At 33.4% G+C, this 18,986-nt stretch overlaps 1 protein-coding gene, 1 non-coding gene and 3 pseudogenes across 2 annotated transcripts; 4 read left to right on the top strand and 1 right to left on the bottom strand.

Annotated features, from left to right (window-relative positions):
* The first annotated feature begins 350 nt into the window (after positions 1 to 350).
* On the top strand, positions 351 to 3,295 carry LOC120154622 (annotated as a pseudogene).
* A 762-nt stretch (positions 3,296 to 4,057) lies between these two features.
* Positions 4,058 to 5,531, top strand: LOC120154620 (60S ribosomal protein L28-1-like). Its single transcript, XM_039166307.1, has 4 exons — positions 4,058 to 4,124; positions 4,241 to 4,403; positions 4,690 to 4,853; positions 5,195 to 5,531. The coding sequence occupies exons 2-4, from the start codon at positions 4,256 to 4,258 to the stop codon at positions 5,333 to 5,335; spliced, it is 453 nt and encodes a 150-aa protein (XP_039022238.1). The 5' UTR covers positions 4,058 to 4,124; positions 4,241 to 4,255; the 3' UTR covers positions 5,336 to 5,531.
* On the top strand, positions 4,885 to 4,974 carry LOC120154630. The gene has a single exon (XR_005518895.1). It is a non-coding gene; the product is annotated as a small nucleolar RNA R24 (small nucleolar RNA).
* Positions 5,532 to 7,408: 1,877 nt separating the features above from the next.
* LOC120154619 lies at positions 7,409 to 8,420 on the top strand (annotated as a pseudogene).
* Positions 8,421 to 8,885: 465 nt separating this feature from the next.
* Positions 8,886 to 9,472, bottom strand: LOC120154617 (annotated as a pseudogene).
* Positions 9,473 to 18,986: the final 9,514 nt, after the last annotated feature.

The raw sequence follows: 18,986 nt of genomic DNA, 5'->3' as shown, positions 1-18,986 counted from the left end.
TGAAAAGATGAAGCTTACAGCACTTACAAGTGTTTTCAAGTATGGAAAGAAAAACCCAGAAAAAATGGGCGTTTAATTGAATAGTTGAAAGGGAAACACACAGTAATTTTCAATAAGAAAGAAAAAAAAGTTCCTCAGATCTTTTATTTTCTTTTTCTTTTTTGGTTTAAAATGGGGTTTTTGTCTTTAGCATCTAAATCAGTTTTCCTGCATAAATTAGTGCTAACTTAGGTTTTATCTCTCTTCCACGCCTTCCTCTTTTCTGGGTTTTGGGGGTTTTCTTTGACGATTTTAGTCGCATGCTGAATAAGCTGTTTTTTTAATTGATTTTTTCAGGTTTTGAACGGTGTATGCATCGGTTCAAGCAGTTGACTGCTTTTCGGTTATTTTGGAGGCTTGGGTCTGTTTCGAAACGGACTTTAAGGATTGACTTTTGAAGATCATATTGTTTTTAGAACACTTCTAGCAGAATTTTTTTTTCTCGGAGGGGGTTCTGATGGATGAGCCCAACGTAAAGGGCATTGATGACTCGAATTCAGCTCCTGAATTATCACAATCTGGCATATCCTTTGAAGAGTCAAATCTTGTTAATGGTTCTAAGGGGAGCTCTATGATGAGAAAGAGAAGAAAAACCCCAAATGATTCAGAGGATGATGGAGCAGAAGGAATCAAACTAATGAAAGGACTTGAGAATTTAGGCATGGGTGTAGGATCAAAGAGAAAAGTCCGGGCCGTGGGATTTCTGGAGTCTGTTCAACAAGAGAATGGTTCATTCTGTGGACCAAACACTAGCAACTGCCTGGCTAATGTGGGTCCCAATAATGGTAGTAGAAACCATTCATCATCACTGAAAAGGAAGAGATCTCAAGTGGCAAATGTTAATGAAATCCTGAAAAGGAAAAATCGCCGGAGACCACTGACCAAGGTTTTGGAGAGTACAGCTATGATGTCAGTTCCAGTTGCTTGTGATGAACTTCCAAGCTCAAGTACTTCACCCACTGACAGTAAGGTTTCATGAATGGATTCTAATGAATCACGGAAAAGTATTTCTGCAGTAATCAACAACAACAACAATAATAACAACTCAGATAGTACTGGAATTTCTTGTGAGAATGGTGTCTCGTTAAATGTTTCAGAACTTGCTGCTGATGCTTCTCAAACTAATAATAAGACAAGACAGTGAAATTTCGAGCATACCAGAGTTGGCTGGGAATGAATCTTCTGACAGGCTATTTTATGTGCCATTTCTTGGAGAGGATAAACCATCTGCGGGTATTATTGATTATACATTTATAAACTATAGTATTTCTTATTATTAATGCATTTTCTGCCTAACATGTCTTGCTGCTTTTACAAATTGTTGTTGTATTGATTTTGCTTTTATTTGGTGTATGTTGCTTTTGGCTGGGCGGATTATGGATGAGTTAGATTATTTGTTATTTCATGAATTTTATTGTTCACTATGTTCCTAATGTGTCTGCATAATGTTGGTTTTGTGTGGATCCTTTGGAATATTCCTGCCTGCATTTAGCTTTTGTTGTCACAAGTGCTGTATTGCTGCGATCATTGTTGGTCCTTGATAAGATTTTTATATATATCTTTTGAAAACTACATAAAGCTGTCATGTTTGTACTAGTGTGCCACGAAAATGAATTACTCTTCGTATGGGTTGGTGATACAAGGACGTGATGAATTCTCTAACCCTACAAATTTTGAGTCAAGAGCGTGCGACTGGACTGGAAGTTAAACACATTGATGCTTATGTTAACACACAATAAAGAGCTGAACTTAAAACTGCATATTACTAGGGGCATAATTTGTACGGTTAACATGAATTGTGCTGCTAGAAGTCCCTGTTGAATCACAATTTGCCTGGAGACTTGAGTTTAATTACAATGAAGACACGAGATTCCCCTTGTTTAAGGAATCCCCCCCCCCTTTTTTTTATATGCACTTCTTCTACCAGAATTTGTTTTTGGTACAACTGATTTGTTAGAAACAAGGCTAGTTTAGAGTACCTTATCCGCTCCCTTTTGCATTGTTCATTTTGTCTAAGAAGGTATTCCTTGTGTGATTGTTTTATTTAAGGATTTTTGTTGCAAAAACCTTCAGTTTGTAACGACTCGATGTGTATGCAGTCTCTCCTCGAACCTGATTCCGTTTTCTTTATTCTCTTATATTTGCTGCAATACGATATATTTTTTCCTCTATGGAGAGTTGGAGACTAATAGATCATTTTGGTTCTGACAGATTTTTCTCCAATATTTGCATCTTGTTCATCTGAGACGCCTGAGGTTGGTGATATGGGAAGACAAGCTGAAGTTGGGGGGCATAATGAGTCTGGTTTTACCAGATCAGTGGATGTTCGGACAACTAGTATTAACCAGAAGATAGAGAAAGGTGCAGCAGAGTGGCAGTTGAAGGGAAAGAGGAAATCGAGACAAATAAGTGAAAAACAGAAACAGGACCCTAGAAAATATGCTGACATGGTTGATGAACCAAATGCTTATGTGGCAGGTGTGGATCACATGGATGGATTTTCTCAGGGCTCTAATCAGAAAGTTGACTGCAAAGCTGTTGAGGATCAGCTTGATGGATTCAAGGACTGGAAATCTTGGCAGCCTCGTGTGAGAGGGTCAATGAGGCAAAAGTACTCCCTGATGGTTCCGTGAACCCTCAAAGGTCGCTTCCATACCGTCAGTCCCGCTATACTGTAAACCCCAGATATCAGACAACAGATTTCCCTGGAAAAACATATTCTGCCGAATCATCATTATATGAGAATAAGATTGATGTGAAAGCAGACTATCAGCCGCAGCATGTTCCATTAGTTTCTCTCATGAGTAAACTGAATGGTAAAGCCGTAAGAGGTCACCCTCTTCCAGTTGAAGCTTTGAACGATGATTACTATGACAATCCAACTCAAGAAGCTGCTATGGTGTGAACTAAACCTGACCATTCATTGAAGCAAAATTCAGGTGGACGAGTTCCTAGAAAGCATATAAAATTGCAATCGCAACTCCCACCTCGTAAATAAAAAAAAGCAAAGAAATCTGGTCTATTGTCTAAGAAGATTCAAAGATTGTCTTCATTAACCGGTCAGAAGCTTGGTGTGGCTGGCAGGAAACTGGTAGCGGAGAATCCTATAGGTCCTGTAATAGCTTGTATCCCTCTAAAGTTAGTCTTCAGCAGGATAAATGAAGTATTGAAAGGCTCAGCACGGCCATCTGACCGATCGTGAACGTCAAGAAACTCATGAGTAAGCAATCTAAACCACAGCGAAAATTCAACTAGAGAACCTGGCGGCCGGTAGGTGGCCTTTAATATCTTAGAACCCACAGAACAGAAGACATTGGGTTGTTGTAGAAGGAAACTGTTAAAAGACTGAAGGATGCTGAAGAACGAGTGGCCTTGTATATATGAAAATGTAACATTAGTTGTATTGTAAAGGGGGCATTAGGTAATATACATGACTTAGTGTTTTTTTCTTTTTTCATGAATTCAGGTTGATTTAGGGTTTAAATACCTAAATTTTGGCAATTGTACATTTTCCTCTATGGCTTTGGGACATAGATTTCGTAATTGATTCCAATTCAGTTTTGTTTTTGGAAATTTTGATGTTTTCTTTCTTTGTTCTATTCTAAGTTCATTATATCTTAGGATTTGATAATATTTTATCTCATTAAAATTAAATCAATGAATATTTGATGATAAATTTACCAAATGATGGTGATAGAATTTTGGTGTTTATTTTCTAAAATAATATAAGACAGAGTGTATTAAACTCTCAGAAGTTATAAAATTTTTCAAATTTTTACCTTCATTATAATATTGTAGTGATTATTTTATAATAGTTTAATAAATTTAATGATCAGTTTATAATTTCTCAAAGTGTAGTGTTTGAATTAATTACTTATGTATAATCAATGACTTCTGGTATACTTTACCCAATATTAAGTTTCCAAAAGTTATTGGGCCGTAAAACGTGATCCACACAACCAAAAAAAACCCAACACTCAACTTTCAACCTTAGGAACCCTAAAAAGGATTCCATAAATTTCACAGGTTCGTTGCATTCTCACTGCGGCTCCCGTCTTCCTATCATAAACCCTAAACACCAACAGGTTCATTTTCTGATCTTATCTTTGTGTTAATAACTCGTCATTTATTTTGTTTGATTTGTTTTAGACTGTTTTAAATCTTACAAACAGCGGTGCATTCTGTGGTGTATCTGGTACAGAGAGGTGCAGAGAAAATGGCGACAGTCCCAGGACAATTGATTTGGGAGGTGGTGAAGAAGAACAACTGTTTCTTAGTGAAGCAGTTCGGAAGAGGAACTGCTGGCGTTCGCTTCAGCAAAGAGCCCAACAATCTCTACAATCTCAACTCCTACAAACACTCTGGTATCGTTTTGATCTCAAATTTCTATCGTTTTCCGGTCTCGAGCTCGATGATATTGATATTAGATTTGTTGCTAAAGACATGATATTGTTGAGTAAAAGTGAAGGGGGGATTATGTTATATGCATATGCAAATTATTTGTATATAAATTTATCACTTGTACAAGTTATGATGTTGAAATTGTATTATATATTGTTTAATCGCTGAGCTTTACTGGATCCTTGAACATCAAAATACATTGTTTGGGTTTTAAATTACTTGTTCATTGCTGGATATGTGTAATTGTAGGATTAGCAAACAAGAAAACTGTAACCATTCAACCTGGTGACAAAGATCAGTCGGTGCTGCTAGCAACCACCAAGACTAAGAAGCAGAACAAACCGTCGACCTTGCTCCACAACTCTGTCATGAAAAAGGAGTTCCCAAGGATGGTGAAGGCAGTTAAAAACCAGGTATGTAGGAAGAGCCTTTTTGAAGTTTTATCTTGCAGTGATGAAGCTATAACATATAAGGAGGATCCATTTGTTGGTTTCTTCTGTGAAATGTACTTGTTACGCTTGGCTTCTGAGCTTCCTAAGTTCACCGTGCTTGTTTGATGAAAAGAATTTTAGAATATCTTTGAAAATCTGTGTATGCTAGTTTGAGATTCAATTCATTAGCTTTCACTAATGCTCTAAAATTCTGTTCTTGCAGTTTATATTATCTAGTATTTGTGATAACTATGTCTCGTCTCACCATGGCATTCCTTTTATGTCATTTCCTATCTAATGCTCGATGTTCCAAATCATTGCAGGTGACAGACAACTACTACAGGCCGGATTTAACCAAAGCAGCCCTTGCAAGACTGAGTGCTGTGCATAGGAGTCTGAAAGTTGCCAAGTCTGGTGTCAAGAAGAGGAACAGGCAAGCATTGAAGATCCATGACAGGAAGTAAAGCCCATATTATGCTGTGATTTCGTTGTTTTTAGCATCTCTTTTTAGAACCGAATTTTGAAGTTACCTTATTGTCAATCTTGGTTGTGGCTGGTGTGGTGGATTTCATTTCATATCTTAGATTATGAAGCAGAGATTGATGCCTCCTTGCTAGTTTGTTTTCTGAATGATATAGCATGGTAAAATTTTGATCATTTTCCTCCGGTAAAATTTTTAATTGAACATTATTTGGTGATTCCCCCCCTAAAAGAATCACTTCAAATGAAAGAAATAAAATTTTTTTAAAAAATATTATTCACGTGATGATCTTTTTTTTAAAATAAACCCCCTCTAAAAATGTGTGATTGCACTTTGTGATTTTCAAGAGAGAAATAATGACAGTTACCAAGTGTTTTCCTTCTGGAAAACCAAATTCACTTGGAAAATTTACTTAATTTAATTTCTTTTACGCTTTAAACAACCCTTTAATATAGATTAATTAATTATATACATATACATTGGTTTGTAGGTTTTTATACGCCATCCATTGTTAAAAAAAGGTTAGGTTGATATCGTTTAAGTCTTGAGTTCTTGAGTCTTTGTGTATGCATAAAGTTCTCATTAGGAGGTTTATTCACCAAAACCAGGTTTGTGATACGGGTTATCGGTTTGAATTAGTCAGGTGAAGCCTTGAAATTGAGAGGGTAAAAAAAGTCCTTAAACACTATACAACAGCAACTCTGGGGAACCATGTACATCATTATTTTCAATATCTAAGAAACTCGATCGAGCTCAGTCATCTGCATATTTAATAAAAATATACTTTCATTAAGAATTTATATTTATTTTCATGTGTTTTTTCAAAGTTGATTACCATGCCAAGCAAAATTTCAATTCTTGCAAGTTATTATTTCCTGCATCAATTACTCAACCATTTTTCCTATCATTAGATGATCTTTGTAGTAGAGAATATTGTTATTTCTGAAGGATTCGGGTTTGAAAAGTTGCATATGTAGGATACTAAACATGGTTTTATTATGAAAGTGGACCAAACTTTCACAGGAATCTATCTGCAACTTCAAGAATGTTGAAAAGTTCAAATCAAAGGAAAACTTTTGCTGCACGTCTTGAAGTACTGACCTTACTTATCAAAGTTCAATACCCCAACCCTTGTAAATGCTCAATGGCCGCAAACCAATTATTTCAAGTCCAACATTCTTCTTCGGTCCCCATTGCACATACATAAATTATGTTCGTTGAGAAATCGGGTGCTCTCGGTAATGACAATGAAGCCGTCAATGGCAATGTTAGCGATAAGAACACAGCGCAGACGCTTAAACCAGTGTTTCTCCTTCAAGGAGCTTCCGGCTGAGGCAGTATCCTCGTTAAAAGATCTCGATTCGAACAAGTTCAAGGCTGAGATCAAGAGATGGGCTAAGACTGTGGTGGTTTACGCTCGTCAAGTTAGTGGTAAGTACGACATGGGAGCTTTCATAACATGTCATTGCATAGCTATGGCTAGTTGAAGGCTGAAGAACTGTACATCTCAGATTATGAGAATTGGCTGATGATATTTTGAGTTTTTAAATATTATGCTTCTTTTTAAAACAAAAACTACTTGTTTTGAGATTTTAACTGATTCGAGGATAAATAGACAGAGAATCCCATAAAAAAAGAGGAGGAGGAAAAGCAAAACCCACACATCTTTGTGTCTGAGCTTAGCTTTGATGATTGATGGAAGCATCGCCTTTGTTGATCTTTGTTTCGACAGGCGATGGGAATTCGAATTGATACGTGCTATACTGAGGAGGAGTTACCTCATGAAAAATATACTATAATAAACACATTTATATTATGACACGTCAATATTTTCATTAAATCAATAATTAAATTTAATGAGGAATCATCAAAACAAAAACGAAATATAATATTAGATATATTTCTGAAAAAAAAGCAATTTAGTGATCAGAAAAATAACTTGGTAATATGTGGGTGACTAAATAAGTAGTTTATCCTATTTGTTTTTTTTTTGGTAATTTGACTTTTGTAGGCCCAAAAGGCGTATGTGAAGTTGGGTACACCCTTAGGCTGCATTTCCACTTGCGTCCCAATTTCCTTGAAAAAAAAAACGAAGCTAAGAATCAAAAATCACAATCAAAACGCGATCAAAACACACAAATCCCCAAAATTCTGAATTAAAATTCCTTTAAATCTTTCTCAAAATCAAAATTTCTCTGCAAACATCCAGAAAAATCTAGCCATGGGAAACACCGAGAAGCTGTTGAACCAGATCGCAACGCCAGGCGAAGAAGTGCGAAAAGGAAGAGAAATCCGAGAAATTGAAGGTGAAGAAGGCGATCGAGAAAGGTAACATGGACGGTGTTCGGATCTACGCCGAGAACGCCATACGTAAGCGCACCGAGCAGATGAACTACCTGCGTCTCGCCTCTCGACTCGATGCTGTGGTTCTCAGGCTCGACACCCAGTCTAAGATGACCACAATTAACAAGTCCATGGGTAATATCGTCAAGTCTCTTGAATTGTCCCTGGCCACCGGTAATTTCTCCCTCAAAAGTTTCACTTTTTATTCCTTGATTTTTGTAGGAGCTGGGGAATTTTAGGGTTTATCGTGGAGATACAGATATTTATATTAGCCCTTTTTTTAATTACTACACTTTGAATTAATTTTTATGTGAATTTTTTGTATGATACAGGCAATTTGCAGAAAATGTCGGAGACAATGGATAAATTCGAGAAGCAGTTTGTGAATATGGAGGTCCAGGCAGAGTTCATGAGAGAGTGCTATGGCTGGCTCTACTTCATTATCCACACCAGAAGGCGAAGTCAACAGCTTGATGCAACAAGTGGCTGATGATTACGGGTTGGAGGTCTCTGTTGGGTTGCCACAGCCCGCCGCTCATGCGGTGCCCACCAAGACGCAGGAGAAGGTTGACGAGGACGATTTCTCAAGGACTTGCTGAGCTTAAGGCTCGAGGTTAAAAAAATGGTGGAATCCATTTGAATGAACTTGTGATAAACTGTAAGACTGATATTTAGTATTATGATTTATGGTTAAAGATCTTGTTGTATGTGCATATAGTACTGAATTGTGCTCTTTCAATTGTTTCATGTTGTGCTTGTTTCATATAAATGATCTGGTGCCTTTAGTGTGTTTATGGGATGATTTGATCTCTATGAATGCATTAGTATGATCAAAGAATGTATTTATTCTTGTGATTGTGAGGGTTGAGAATTGGTTCACTCATTTATTATCCATTAAGTGTGTGGATTAGGTTTATTGATAAAAAGGAAGTGTATGGATTAGGTAGATGCTTAATGCACATAATCATTTTGGATCATCATCTTGCAAGTACGGTTGAACAAATCAATTAGATTAAGGGTTAGTATTACTAACATTGTTTGCTGCAGTTGAAAAGTGCTTTTGAGATGCTATTAACAAAATAGCTTGGGTTGGTTTCAAAAGCACAGGTGCCTGCCTGCTGTGATCTTCATGATGAACTTCTGCATCTGTATGCATTTAAGGGAAAGGGGCGTTTTGAAATCCTACTAGGCTAGACGGGTGCATTTGAGTCGCTACTGGTATGCCTTAGAAATCCTTGCTGCACCTTCTGAAAGAGCTTAGGAGACTGAACACGAGACAGATGGAACCCGTTTGGATCGAGATACCATCCACTTCACCCGTTGAACCCCGCAATTAGTCCTCCCTCCATGGAGAAAGAGAAGGGCGTTCCTTCAGATCCCAATGTACTGAACATTCTTCAGTTACTCTTAAACGTTACGTCCCTGAACCACAGGACAGTAGGGACCAGTTACACTGATCAACTATTCTTCTGGGAACTTTAGCTTAATTTGGACAGCATAAATCGTATTGAGTGATTATAATGATTATAACACATCAAAACGGAAAATGTTCCTAGGTTAACCTCAGCTGTCTTGCTTCTTCCTACACCGCCGTGACAGGCTTACTGTTCTTACCGTAAATCACTTTGATCGAGTCGATGCAACGATCATAAACAAGTATGATTTCTCTTACCCCATGATAAATCCCATCGTCCCAAGGTGTTCCGCCATTTCCTCCCCGTGGTCCTACCATCAGACTCATTTTTCTAGTACTGCTCGACTGATCCTTGCCACCTTCCTACACATGGAAGCGCCGTATGCAAGGTAACTACCTGTGCATTATCTAAGAAATCAATAAAATATAGAAGAAAATGAGTTTGGCCCCTTTTTTTCTTGCTACATGAACCAGCAGCAGTTGGAAGAACAGATGCTGGATTAGGATTAAACAAACAAATTTTTAGTTTATAGAAATGGAATCAGATGCCATTTCCAGCCCCTGCTGAGTATCGGAATTATGTTTTAGTTCATAGAAGGTAGGGGTGAATATTCGATCGAGTCGAGTAAATTTTTTTTGAGTTATTCGAGTTGACAAGTCGTATTTTACAACTCGAATTTAACTCGAAATTTTTTCGAGTCGAATTATTCGAGTTTCTATATTAATTTTATTATAATTATTTATAGTATTATGACAATGATTTGTTTCAATTTTTTGACTTTATCTAACTATTATATCAAAATTAATCTAAAATTATGAAATATGTTCATAATATTATATTTTAAAGAAATTATTTTGAGGGTAAAATATTGATGAGAAGATAAATGAGTCAAAGAATTGATGAGAAGAAAGAATTTGCAAATAATTGTAGTCAAAAGATCAAATTGAGTCAAATGCAAAGTTAAGGGACTAAATAAAAAAGAGAATACATCTTTAGTTAAAAAATAACAATTGAAGTTACATATGTATTCTATTGTGATATATGATTAAGTGGTTCAAATTTGGTAAAAAATGGACTTAAAATAAATCACAAATTGAAAGAACAAGGAGATTATGAAAAATTAAAGGACTAAATTGAAAAGTAAAAAATTTATTATTAAAAAGAGGAATTGAAAGTACACATGTATTCTACTATGGTTTAGAAGCATGTAGCTCAAATTTAATAAAAAAAATTGACTTAAAATAAATGATGAATTGAAGAAATAAGGAAATTATGAAAATTTGAAGGACTAAATTGAAAAATAAAAAACTTGTTATCAAAAAGAGGAATTGAAAGTACACATGTATTCTACTATAGTTTAGGAGCATGTGGTTTGAATTTGGTAAAAAAATAAACTTAAAATGAATAAGGAATTGAAACAAATAATGAAATCAGGGACTAAATTGTAAAGTTATAAAAATACATAGTCAAATTTATGGTTTTTTGAGTAAATCGAAAATTCAATGTAACACTCCCAACTCATACCTGACCCGAATACGAATCCGAGGTGTCACATTGATTTTTTTAAAAATATTTACTTGTACAAAATAGTGAATAATTTTAAATCTTTCACTAAATACCACTTAACAATTTACATAAAATACAATCATATGATTTTACAAAACTTATTAGAGCATATCAGAATCAAATATTTATTTACATGTCAACCACAATCAGTATTACAAAATACATACCATTAAATTCTTTTTTGATCTGATCTTTGGAAAGGAGGAACTGACTTGTCTTGCTTAACTTTTATCATTTTCACTCTTCTCGGAACCTACGTGTGAAACAATCACACGCTAAATCGTTGAATTAGTGAGGCATATAAAACATATAACATAAACCATAGAACATTTCATATAACAGAATGCATACATGCACATATACCATCATTATCATGATCTCTATCATTATCATTAACTCATTTATCATATGATCTTGTACTTATCATTTCTGTATATCATATAACACATATATCATTTCACAAAGAAACACAAATAACATCATATAATTCCTGTAACACATTTCATATCACCAAATGCATATACATCACATATATTATATTTGTTATTATTTCTTTATTAGCCCATGATACACTTGTGATTCAGTGTAAACAATAATAACATGATATCATATAATAATGCAAACACTTTTGATATCTTTTATAGTCCCATGTACATTATTGAGAACTCAAAGTATATGAGTACTTTGAGGTTTTGCACACATATGATGTCACCACAGCTCATATAATAATCTGTTCATATGTCTCGAAGAACATAGGTAATATGTCCATATGTCCCGAAGAACATAAGTAATATGTCCATATGTCCCGAAGAACATAGGTAATTTATCCATATGTCCAGAAGAACATAGGTAATTTGTCCATATGTCCCGAAGAACATAGGTAATTTGTCCATATGTCCCGAAGAACATAGGTAACCCTCGACTCTTGGCATGCCAACTATACCTATAGCTCTCATGTCACATATCATGGGCATTATCATTTATAACAGTTCATATCACTTGTATCATATAAACATGTAATCTCACAACTCGTTCTCATATAGCTTGTATATCATTCTTTTCATATAACCCATATCACATAGGTTCATATCTTATAACATATATCACATGGTACATAGAATAACATATAAACTTATACATGTATTCATGTACATACTTTCATATAGTCTGTATATCAATTCCATATAACTTATCTCACAGTTTTACATAATCATTTATATCACATTAATTATATATTATTTCCATGTATTCACTTATATTGGATTCATGTATCTTATATTTCATATTCCTATAATTACTTATGTCAATACCACATAGTTTGTCACATATGAATGTATTCACACCAATCATGATCACATAGAATAACATGTGACACATATTCCCATTTTCATGTACTTATGCATACATAAGAATCATATCAATCATATGCTTGTACTTATGGGATCATCCATTCAAACATGGGAAATATATTTATCGTAAATTCTATCCAATGATGTATATAACATTCATGTATAACGTTATGCATGCATCACAAATAAAATAACATTTTAGGAGTCACTTCTTACCATAGTAACTCCTTCACTGGCTCATCGTAAGCCAATGTTTGTTCGATAACATAAGTACAAATTAAATTACACTCACCTTAACCTCACTGAATTCCAAATCCACTTCTATGATTATAATCTCTTTGGATTGATCCTAACTTGATGGTTGTTCTAGAACTTGCTCACGTTCGATGTCTACATAACCATACATTTATACATATTAGTATTTCCAATAGCATACTCTAGTTTTCATTTCTTAAATTAAAGGAAAGATCTATTTCCATTTCCCTTTGCAGTGTATCGGTACCCACTATAGGGTATAGGTACATCCCTTCACTGGTGTATCGGTACACTGCCTATGTATCGATACACAAATTACATTCGAAAACTTTCGATTCAAGGGGTATCAATACTATCCTTAGTGTATCGGTACCCTTTGAATATCTTCTTAAATTTACTCTTGAGGTATCAGTACTTGTTGAATGGGTACCGATACTCTTTTCCCATAAATCAATTTTTAAGCACGAAAATTCACTCTTTTCAGCTTCAACACTTCATGTTTCCTCCCCTTTCATGTTCTTAACTCACTTACATATGCTTAAACCCATTTATACTCATATATCACATCTTAAACCGCAAAATCCTATTCTCTACATGGAATTCAATAATCATACTCAATTTCTAACATGTTCAATTTAATTCTATCACTTCATATCTCTTAATTAAGTTGGTGACAAGTCAAATTCCATCTCAAAGTTCCTTTATTAACTCTTTTCTAGAAATTAATTTAGAAATCTCTTCTCTTTAATCTCTTATAACTTCTTCATCTTTTGATTATAAGACAACTTAATCTTTCCTTAAGCTTAAGTATCACCTAAGGATCAAAACTCACACTTAAAATTAACAAATAATCAGCTAACAAGAAAACTTACCTTTGCCTTTGAGGTTCACGGGAAAGAGAAAGAAGAAGGAAGAGTTCTCTGGAGAAATCTCCTCTTATCCTTATCCCCACGTACATATATTCTTATCATATCTTATTTTTAATTCATTTTAGGTCAAATGACCATTTTGCCCTTCTAATCATCATTCTTTGTAATTTAATCTTATACCAAAATTTCCATATAAGTAACTGCACTTTTCAATAAATTTTTCTTTAGTCACTAACTTTTAAACTTTTATAATTTGGTCACTAACTCATAGTTTGGGATGTTACAAATCTCCCCCTTAAGAAAATTCGACCTCAAATTTTCACTACACAAAGAGATGGGAAACTGTCTATCATATCTTATTTGCATTTCCCCGTTATACTACAGATCCACATCTTTTAAAGATCTCATAAGGTCCAATGAATATAGGTCTTAGCTTCCCTTTTCACTCAAAATGATTTTTTCACATCTTTATATCCTTGATAGTCAACACTACTTGCACAAAACCTTATTTTTTATTATTTGAGATTTTCGTTCTCCAAACCTTTCATTTTGAGCTCTCTCTCTAGAGCTTTAGCGTGATTAACCATTTCTTGAAACGATAACAAATTAAAAACCAGTAACACTCTTTTAATTTAAGGCGCAAGCCCTAAACATCCAATCAAATAAATTCTTTTCAGTCGGAATTAACTCAGCAACACATCTTCTTAGCTTATTAAACTTACATTCATATCCATACAAGGTGTAATTCCCTTGTTTCAAGCTCGTATATTCTAGGTTCATTTGTCTTATAAACTGATAATCGATGTATTTATTCTTGAACTCTTATACAAACAATAACCACGTCACTTGATCTTTTAATATTCTCATGGTGACATTTGTCCACCATACTCTAGTTTGCCCACGTAGTAACGAAACTACTCAATTTAACTTCTCCACTTTGGAGCAGTGAAAACCTTCTAACATTATCTTCATATCATTTAACCAAAGGTCTGTAGCAACATAATATTCCTCAAATTCACCCTTGAACTCAGGTGCTCTTAACTCTTTTAATTATTTCGATACATTCATTCTATGAGTTAAAGAAGCATAAAATTGAAAACACATCAAAATATCATTCAACATAATGAAAAACATTCTCTAATCTTATACAGGCACTCCCTGAGGTGTTTGCTCTTCATCCTATCTGGCCAGAGCAGGTGAATTGCTATTACCTTCAGGTTTATCGCCTCCCGCTTCACTTTGGAAACTCTCATATTCAAACATTTAACATAATAATTTAACTCTATTAACAAGACGACACACTCCTTACACTATCAGATCAGAAAATTTTTCACTTTGTATTGGCATGTATACTTTTAAAACATTTTGACTTTAGTTTAAGTCTATAATCGGCTAAACCATAGCTCTGATACCATTAAATGTAATACCCCAACCCGTACCCGACCCGAATACAAATCTGAGGTGTCACATTGACTTTTAAAACATTTACTTGTACAAAATAGTGAATAATTTTAAATCTTTCACTAAATACCACTGAACAATTTACATAAAATACAATCATATGATTTTACAAAATCGATCAGAGCATATCGGATTCAAACTTTTTTTTACATGCCAACCACAATCAGTATTACAAAATATATACCATTAAATTCTTTTCTGATCTGATCTTTGGAAAGGAGGAACTGACCTGTCTTGCTTAACTTTGATCATTTTTTCTCTTCTCAGAACCTACGTGTGAAACAATCACAAGCTAAGTCGTTGACTTAGTGAGGCATATAAAACATATAATAGAAACCATAGAACATTTCATATAATATAATGCATACATGCACATATACCATCATTATCATGATCTCTATCATTATCATTAACCCATTTATCATATAATCTTGTACTTATCATTTTTGTATATCATATAACACATATATCATTTCACAAAGAAACACACATAACATCGTATAATTCCTGTAACACATTTTATATCTCCAAAAGAATATACATCACATATATTGTATTTGTTATTATCTCTTTATTAGCCCATGGTACACTTGTGATTCAGTGTAAACAATAATAACATGATATCATATAATAATGCAAATACTTTTGATATCTTTTATAGGCCCATGTACATTATTGAGAACTCAAGGTATATAGGTACTTTGAGGTTGTGCACATATATGTTGTCACCACAGCTCGTATAATAATCTATCCATATATCCCGAAGAACATAGGTAATCTGTCTATATATCCCGAAGAACATAGGTAATATGTTCATATGTCCCGAAGAACATAGGTAATCTGTCCATATGTCTCGAAGAACATAGGTAACCCTCGACTCTTGGCATGCCAACTATACCTATAGCTCTCATGTCACCTATCATGGGCATTATCATTTATAACAGTTCAGATCACTTGTATCATATAAACATGTAATCTCATAACTCATTCTCATATAACTTGTATATCATTCTTGTCATATAACCCATATCACATAGGTTAATATCTTGTAACATATATCACATAGCACATAGAATAACATATAAACTTATACATGTATTCCTATACATACTTTCATATATTCCGTATATCAATGACATATAACTTATCTCACAGTTTTACATAATCACTTATATCACATTAATTATATATTATTTCCATGTATTCACTTATATTGGATTCACGTATCTTATATTACATATTCCTATAATCACTTATGTCAATACCACATAGCTTGTCACATATGAATGTATTCACACCAATCATGATCACATAGAATAACATGTGACACATATTCCCATTTTCATGTACTCATGCATACATAAGAATCATATCAATCATATGCTTGTACTTATGGGATCATGCATTCAAACATGGGAAATAGATTTATTCGTAAATTCTATCCAATGATGTATATAACATTCATGTATAACGTTATGCATGCATCTCAAATCAAATAACATTTTAGGAGTCACTTCCTACCATATTAACTCTGTCACTGACTCATCGCAAGCCATTGTTTGTTCGATAACATAAGTACAAATTAAATTGCACTCACCTTAGCCTCACTGAATTCCAAATCCACTTCTATGATTATAATCTCTTTGGATCGATCCTAACTTGATGGTTGTTCCGGAACTTGCTCACGTTCGATGTCTAACTATACATTTATACATATCAGTATTCCCAATATCATACTCTAGTTTTCATTTCTTAAATTAAAGGAAAGATCTAATTTCATTTCCCTTTGCAATGTATCGATACCCACTATAGGGTATCTGTACATCCCTTCATTGGTGTATCGGTACACTACCTATGTATCAATACACAAATTACATTCGAAAACTTTTGATTCAAGGGGTATCGATACCATCCTTAGTGTATGGGTACCCTTTGAATATCTTCCTGAATTTACTCTTGAGGTATCAGTACCTGTTGAATGGGTACTGATACCCTCTGCCCAGAAATAACTTTTAAGCACGAAAATTCACTCTTTTTAGCATCACAACTTCATGTTTTCTTCCCTTTCATGTTCTTAACTCACATACATATGCTTAAACTCGTTTATACTCATTTATCACATCTTAAACCTCAAAATCCTATTCTCTACATAGAATTCAAGAATCATACTCAATTTCCAACATGTTTTAAATTCAATTCTATTACTTCATATCTCTTAATTAAGTTGATGACAAGTCCAATTCTATCTCAAAGTTCATTTATTAACTATTTTCCATAAATTCATTTAGAAATCCCTTCTCTTTAATCTCTTATAAGTTCTTTATCTTTTGATTATAAGACAACTTAAGCTTTCTTTAAGCTTAAGTATCACCTAAGGATCAAACCCACACTTAAAATTAACAAATAATCAGCTAACAAGAAAATTCACCTTTGCCTTTGAGGTTCACGGGGAAGAGAAAGAAGAATGAAGAGTTTTCTGGAGAAATATCCCCTTATCATTATCCCCACGTACATATATATCCTTGTCATATCCTATTTTTAATTTATTTCTAGGTCAAGTGACCATTTTCCCCTTCTAATCATCATTCTTTGTAATTTAATTTTATACCAAAATTTTCATATAAGTCCCTGCACTTTTTAATAAATTCAACTTTAGTCCTAACTTTTGAATTTTTACAATTTGGTCACTAACCCATAGTTTAGGATGTTACATTCAAAATTTCAACTCGACTCGAAACCAATTTATAATTCGAGTTGACTCGAATAACTCGAAATTAAAAAAATCAATTTTTCGAGTCGAGTCAATTTTATTACTCGTAATCCTAATAGAAGTTACACTAATAGAAGTTACTCTTCAGGTGGCGTGTTTCCATTGAAAGAATGATATTTCAATTATTAATTTTAAGAGAATGTTTCTTATAATAACTTTATTAAATGAGATGTATAGGTAAATTAATATTTCATTTAAATATTTGAATATTCGGCTTATAATAATTTATTTTATTTATGTTGGCAGTTAAATTTTTTTAAAATTTTGAAATACATATAAAATACCATTTTTTTTTCACGTTTTTTCAACAAGTTTATCTTGTTTGGTAATACTATGTTGTCTGACTATTAGGTCCTTATAAATTCAGCCACACACACATCACGTAACTGTCGGGATAGATCATTGACAAAGACAAGCGATCCAAAAATTTAGTAAAAAGATTATACTAGATTTTTTATGGTAAAATTATTGGTAACTAGAAATTGATTTTGATCCACAAGATTATTTATATTTAATTGTAGTTAAACATTACAACCGATAATATATGTTTAAAATATTTTTATCAATTAATAATAAACGATCAAATATTTTACAATTAATATTGTACTGTGTTTGAACTCGAAACGTCTAGAAATAAAATCATCGTTTTAAGTTTTAATTAGTGAAATTGTTTGATTTATGTAACTAGGTCATATTTGTTATAAGCAAATATTTTATATTACCATACCGAATAATCTTAGTGATAAAAGAATTATTATTATATTTTGAGGTTCAGGGTTCGAGCACTATAAATGTTTACCAGATGTGTGAGCGTTCAATATTAAATGATTGAAAATTATCTTTGAATATATAAAATATTATATTAATAAAAAATATTTTATATTAAAAATACTCTTTAAAGGGAATATTTAATATATGAATATATCTGAAGTACTATGTTATTAAAAATTATACATATAATTATACCTCTTTTGAAAATAAATTTGCTAACATCAATCTTCAATGCATAATTTAATAAGCAAATGACACATCTCTTAGAAGTAAATTCTTAAAAAAAACGTGCTTCTTTTTCAACCGTCGTGAATCATGATTTCCGGCTACTTATTACAGCCGCAAGAAATGTCAGGAATAGTTAAGACAATTTAGCACATGCAGCAGCTGCGTCTATTTAATATAACTGACACTAATTTTCTTTAATATTTTTTTTTGGATATTGTTTGACTAATATTTTTTGAAGTAGCATGCTTTCTGTTGAACTGGCGAAAGGCGTGTCTCGGGGACGCGCCTTACCCGTGTTTTCGTTGAGTTGGCCACGTGTGGAAGGCGCATCCTCGGGACGCGCCTTTCGCAGCTCGACTGCCATGTATTTTATTTAATAATATTTTATTTTATTATTATTATAAATTAATAATATATTATGTAAAGTGTTTCGATTATAATGTAAGAATTATCAAATGTATTTGTTAATGTGTGTTAAAGGTAGAGTGAATTATCTACATTATATGATATAACAATAGATGAAACAGTTTGACTTTATTGTAGTATAGAAAATGTATGAAATTATAATATTACACATATGGTTATATTATTATTTTTGATTTTGATT

This window comes from Hibiscus syriacus, unplaced genomic scaffold (assembly GCF_006381635.1).
Source record: "Hibiscus syriacus cultivar Baekdansim isolate YM2019G1 unplaced genomic scaffold, ASM638163v2 tig00111137_pilon, whole genome shotgun sequence".
Lineage (NCBI taxonomy): Eukaryota > Viridiplantae > Streptophyta > Magnoliopsida > Malvales > Malvaceae > Hibiscus > Hibiscus syriacus.
The sequence above is the reverse complement of the archived record's forward strand: the minus strand, read 5'-3'. Positions and strand labels throughout refer to the sequence as shown.

Coding starts and splice junctions, on each gene's coding strand:
- LOC120154620 (XM_039166307.1), top strand. CDS start 4,256: ATGGCGACAGTCCCAGGACAATTGATTTGGGAGGTGGTGAAGAAGAAC. Junction 4,404..4,689: donor CAACTCCTACAAACACTCTG/GTATCGTTTTGA, acceptor GTGTAATTGTAG/GATTAGCAAACAAGAAAACT. Junction 4,854..5,194: donor TGAAGGCAGTTAAAAACCAG/GTATGTAGGAAG, acceptor AAATCATTGCAG/GTGACAGACAACTACTACAG.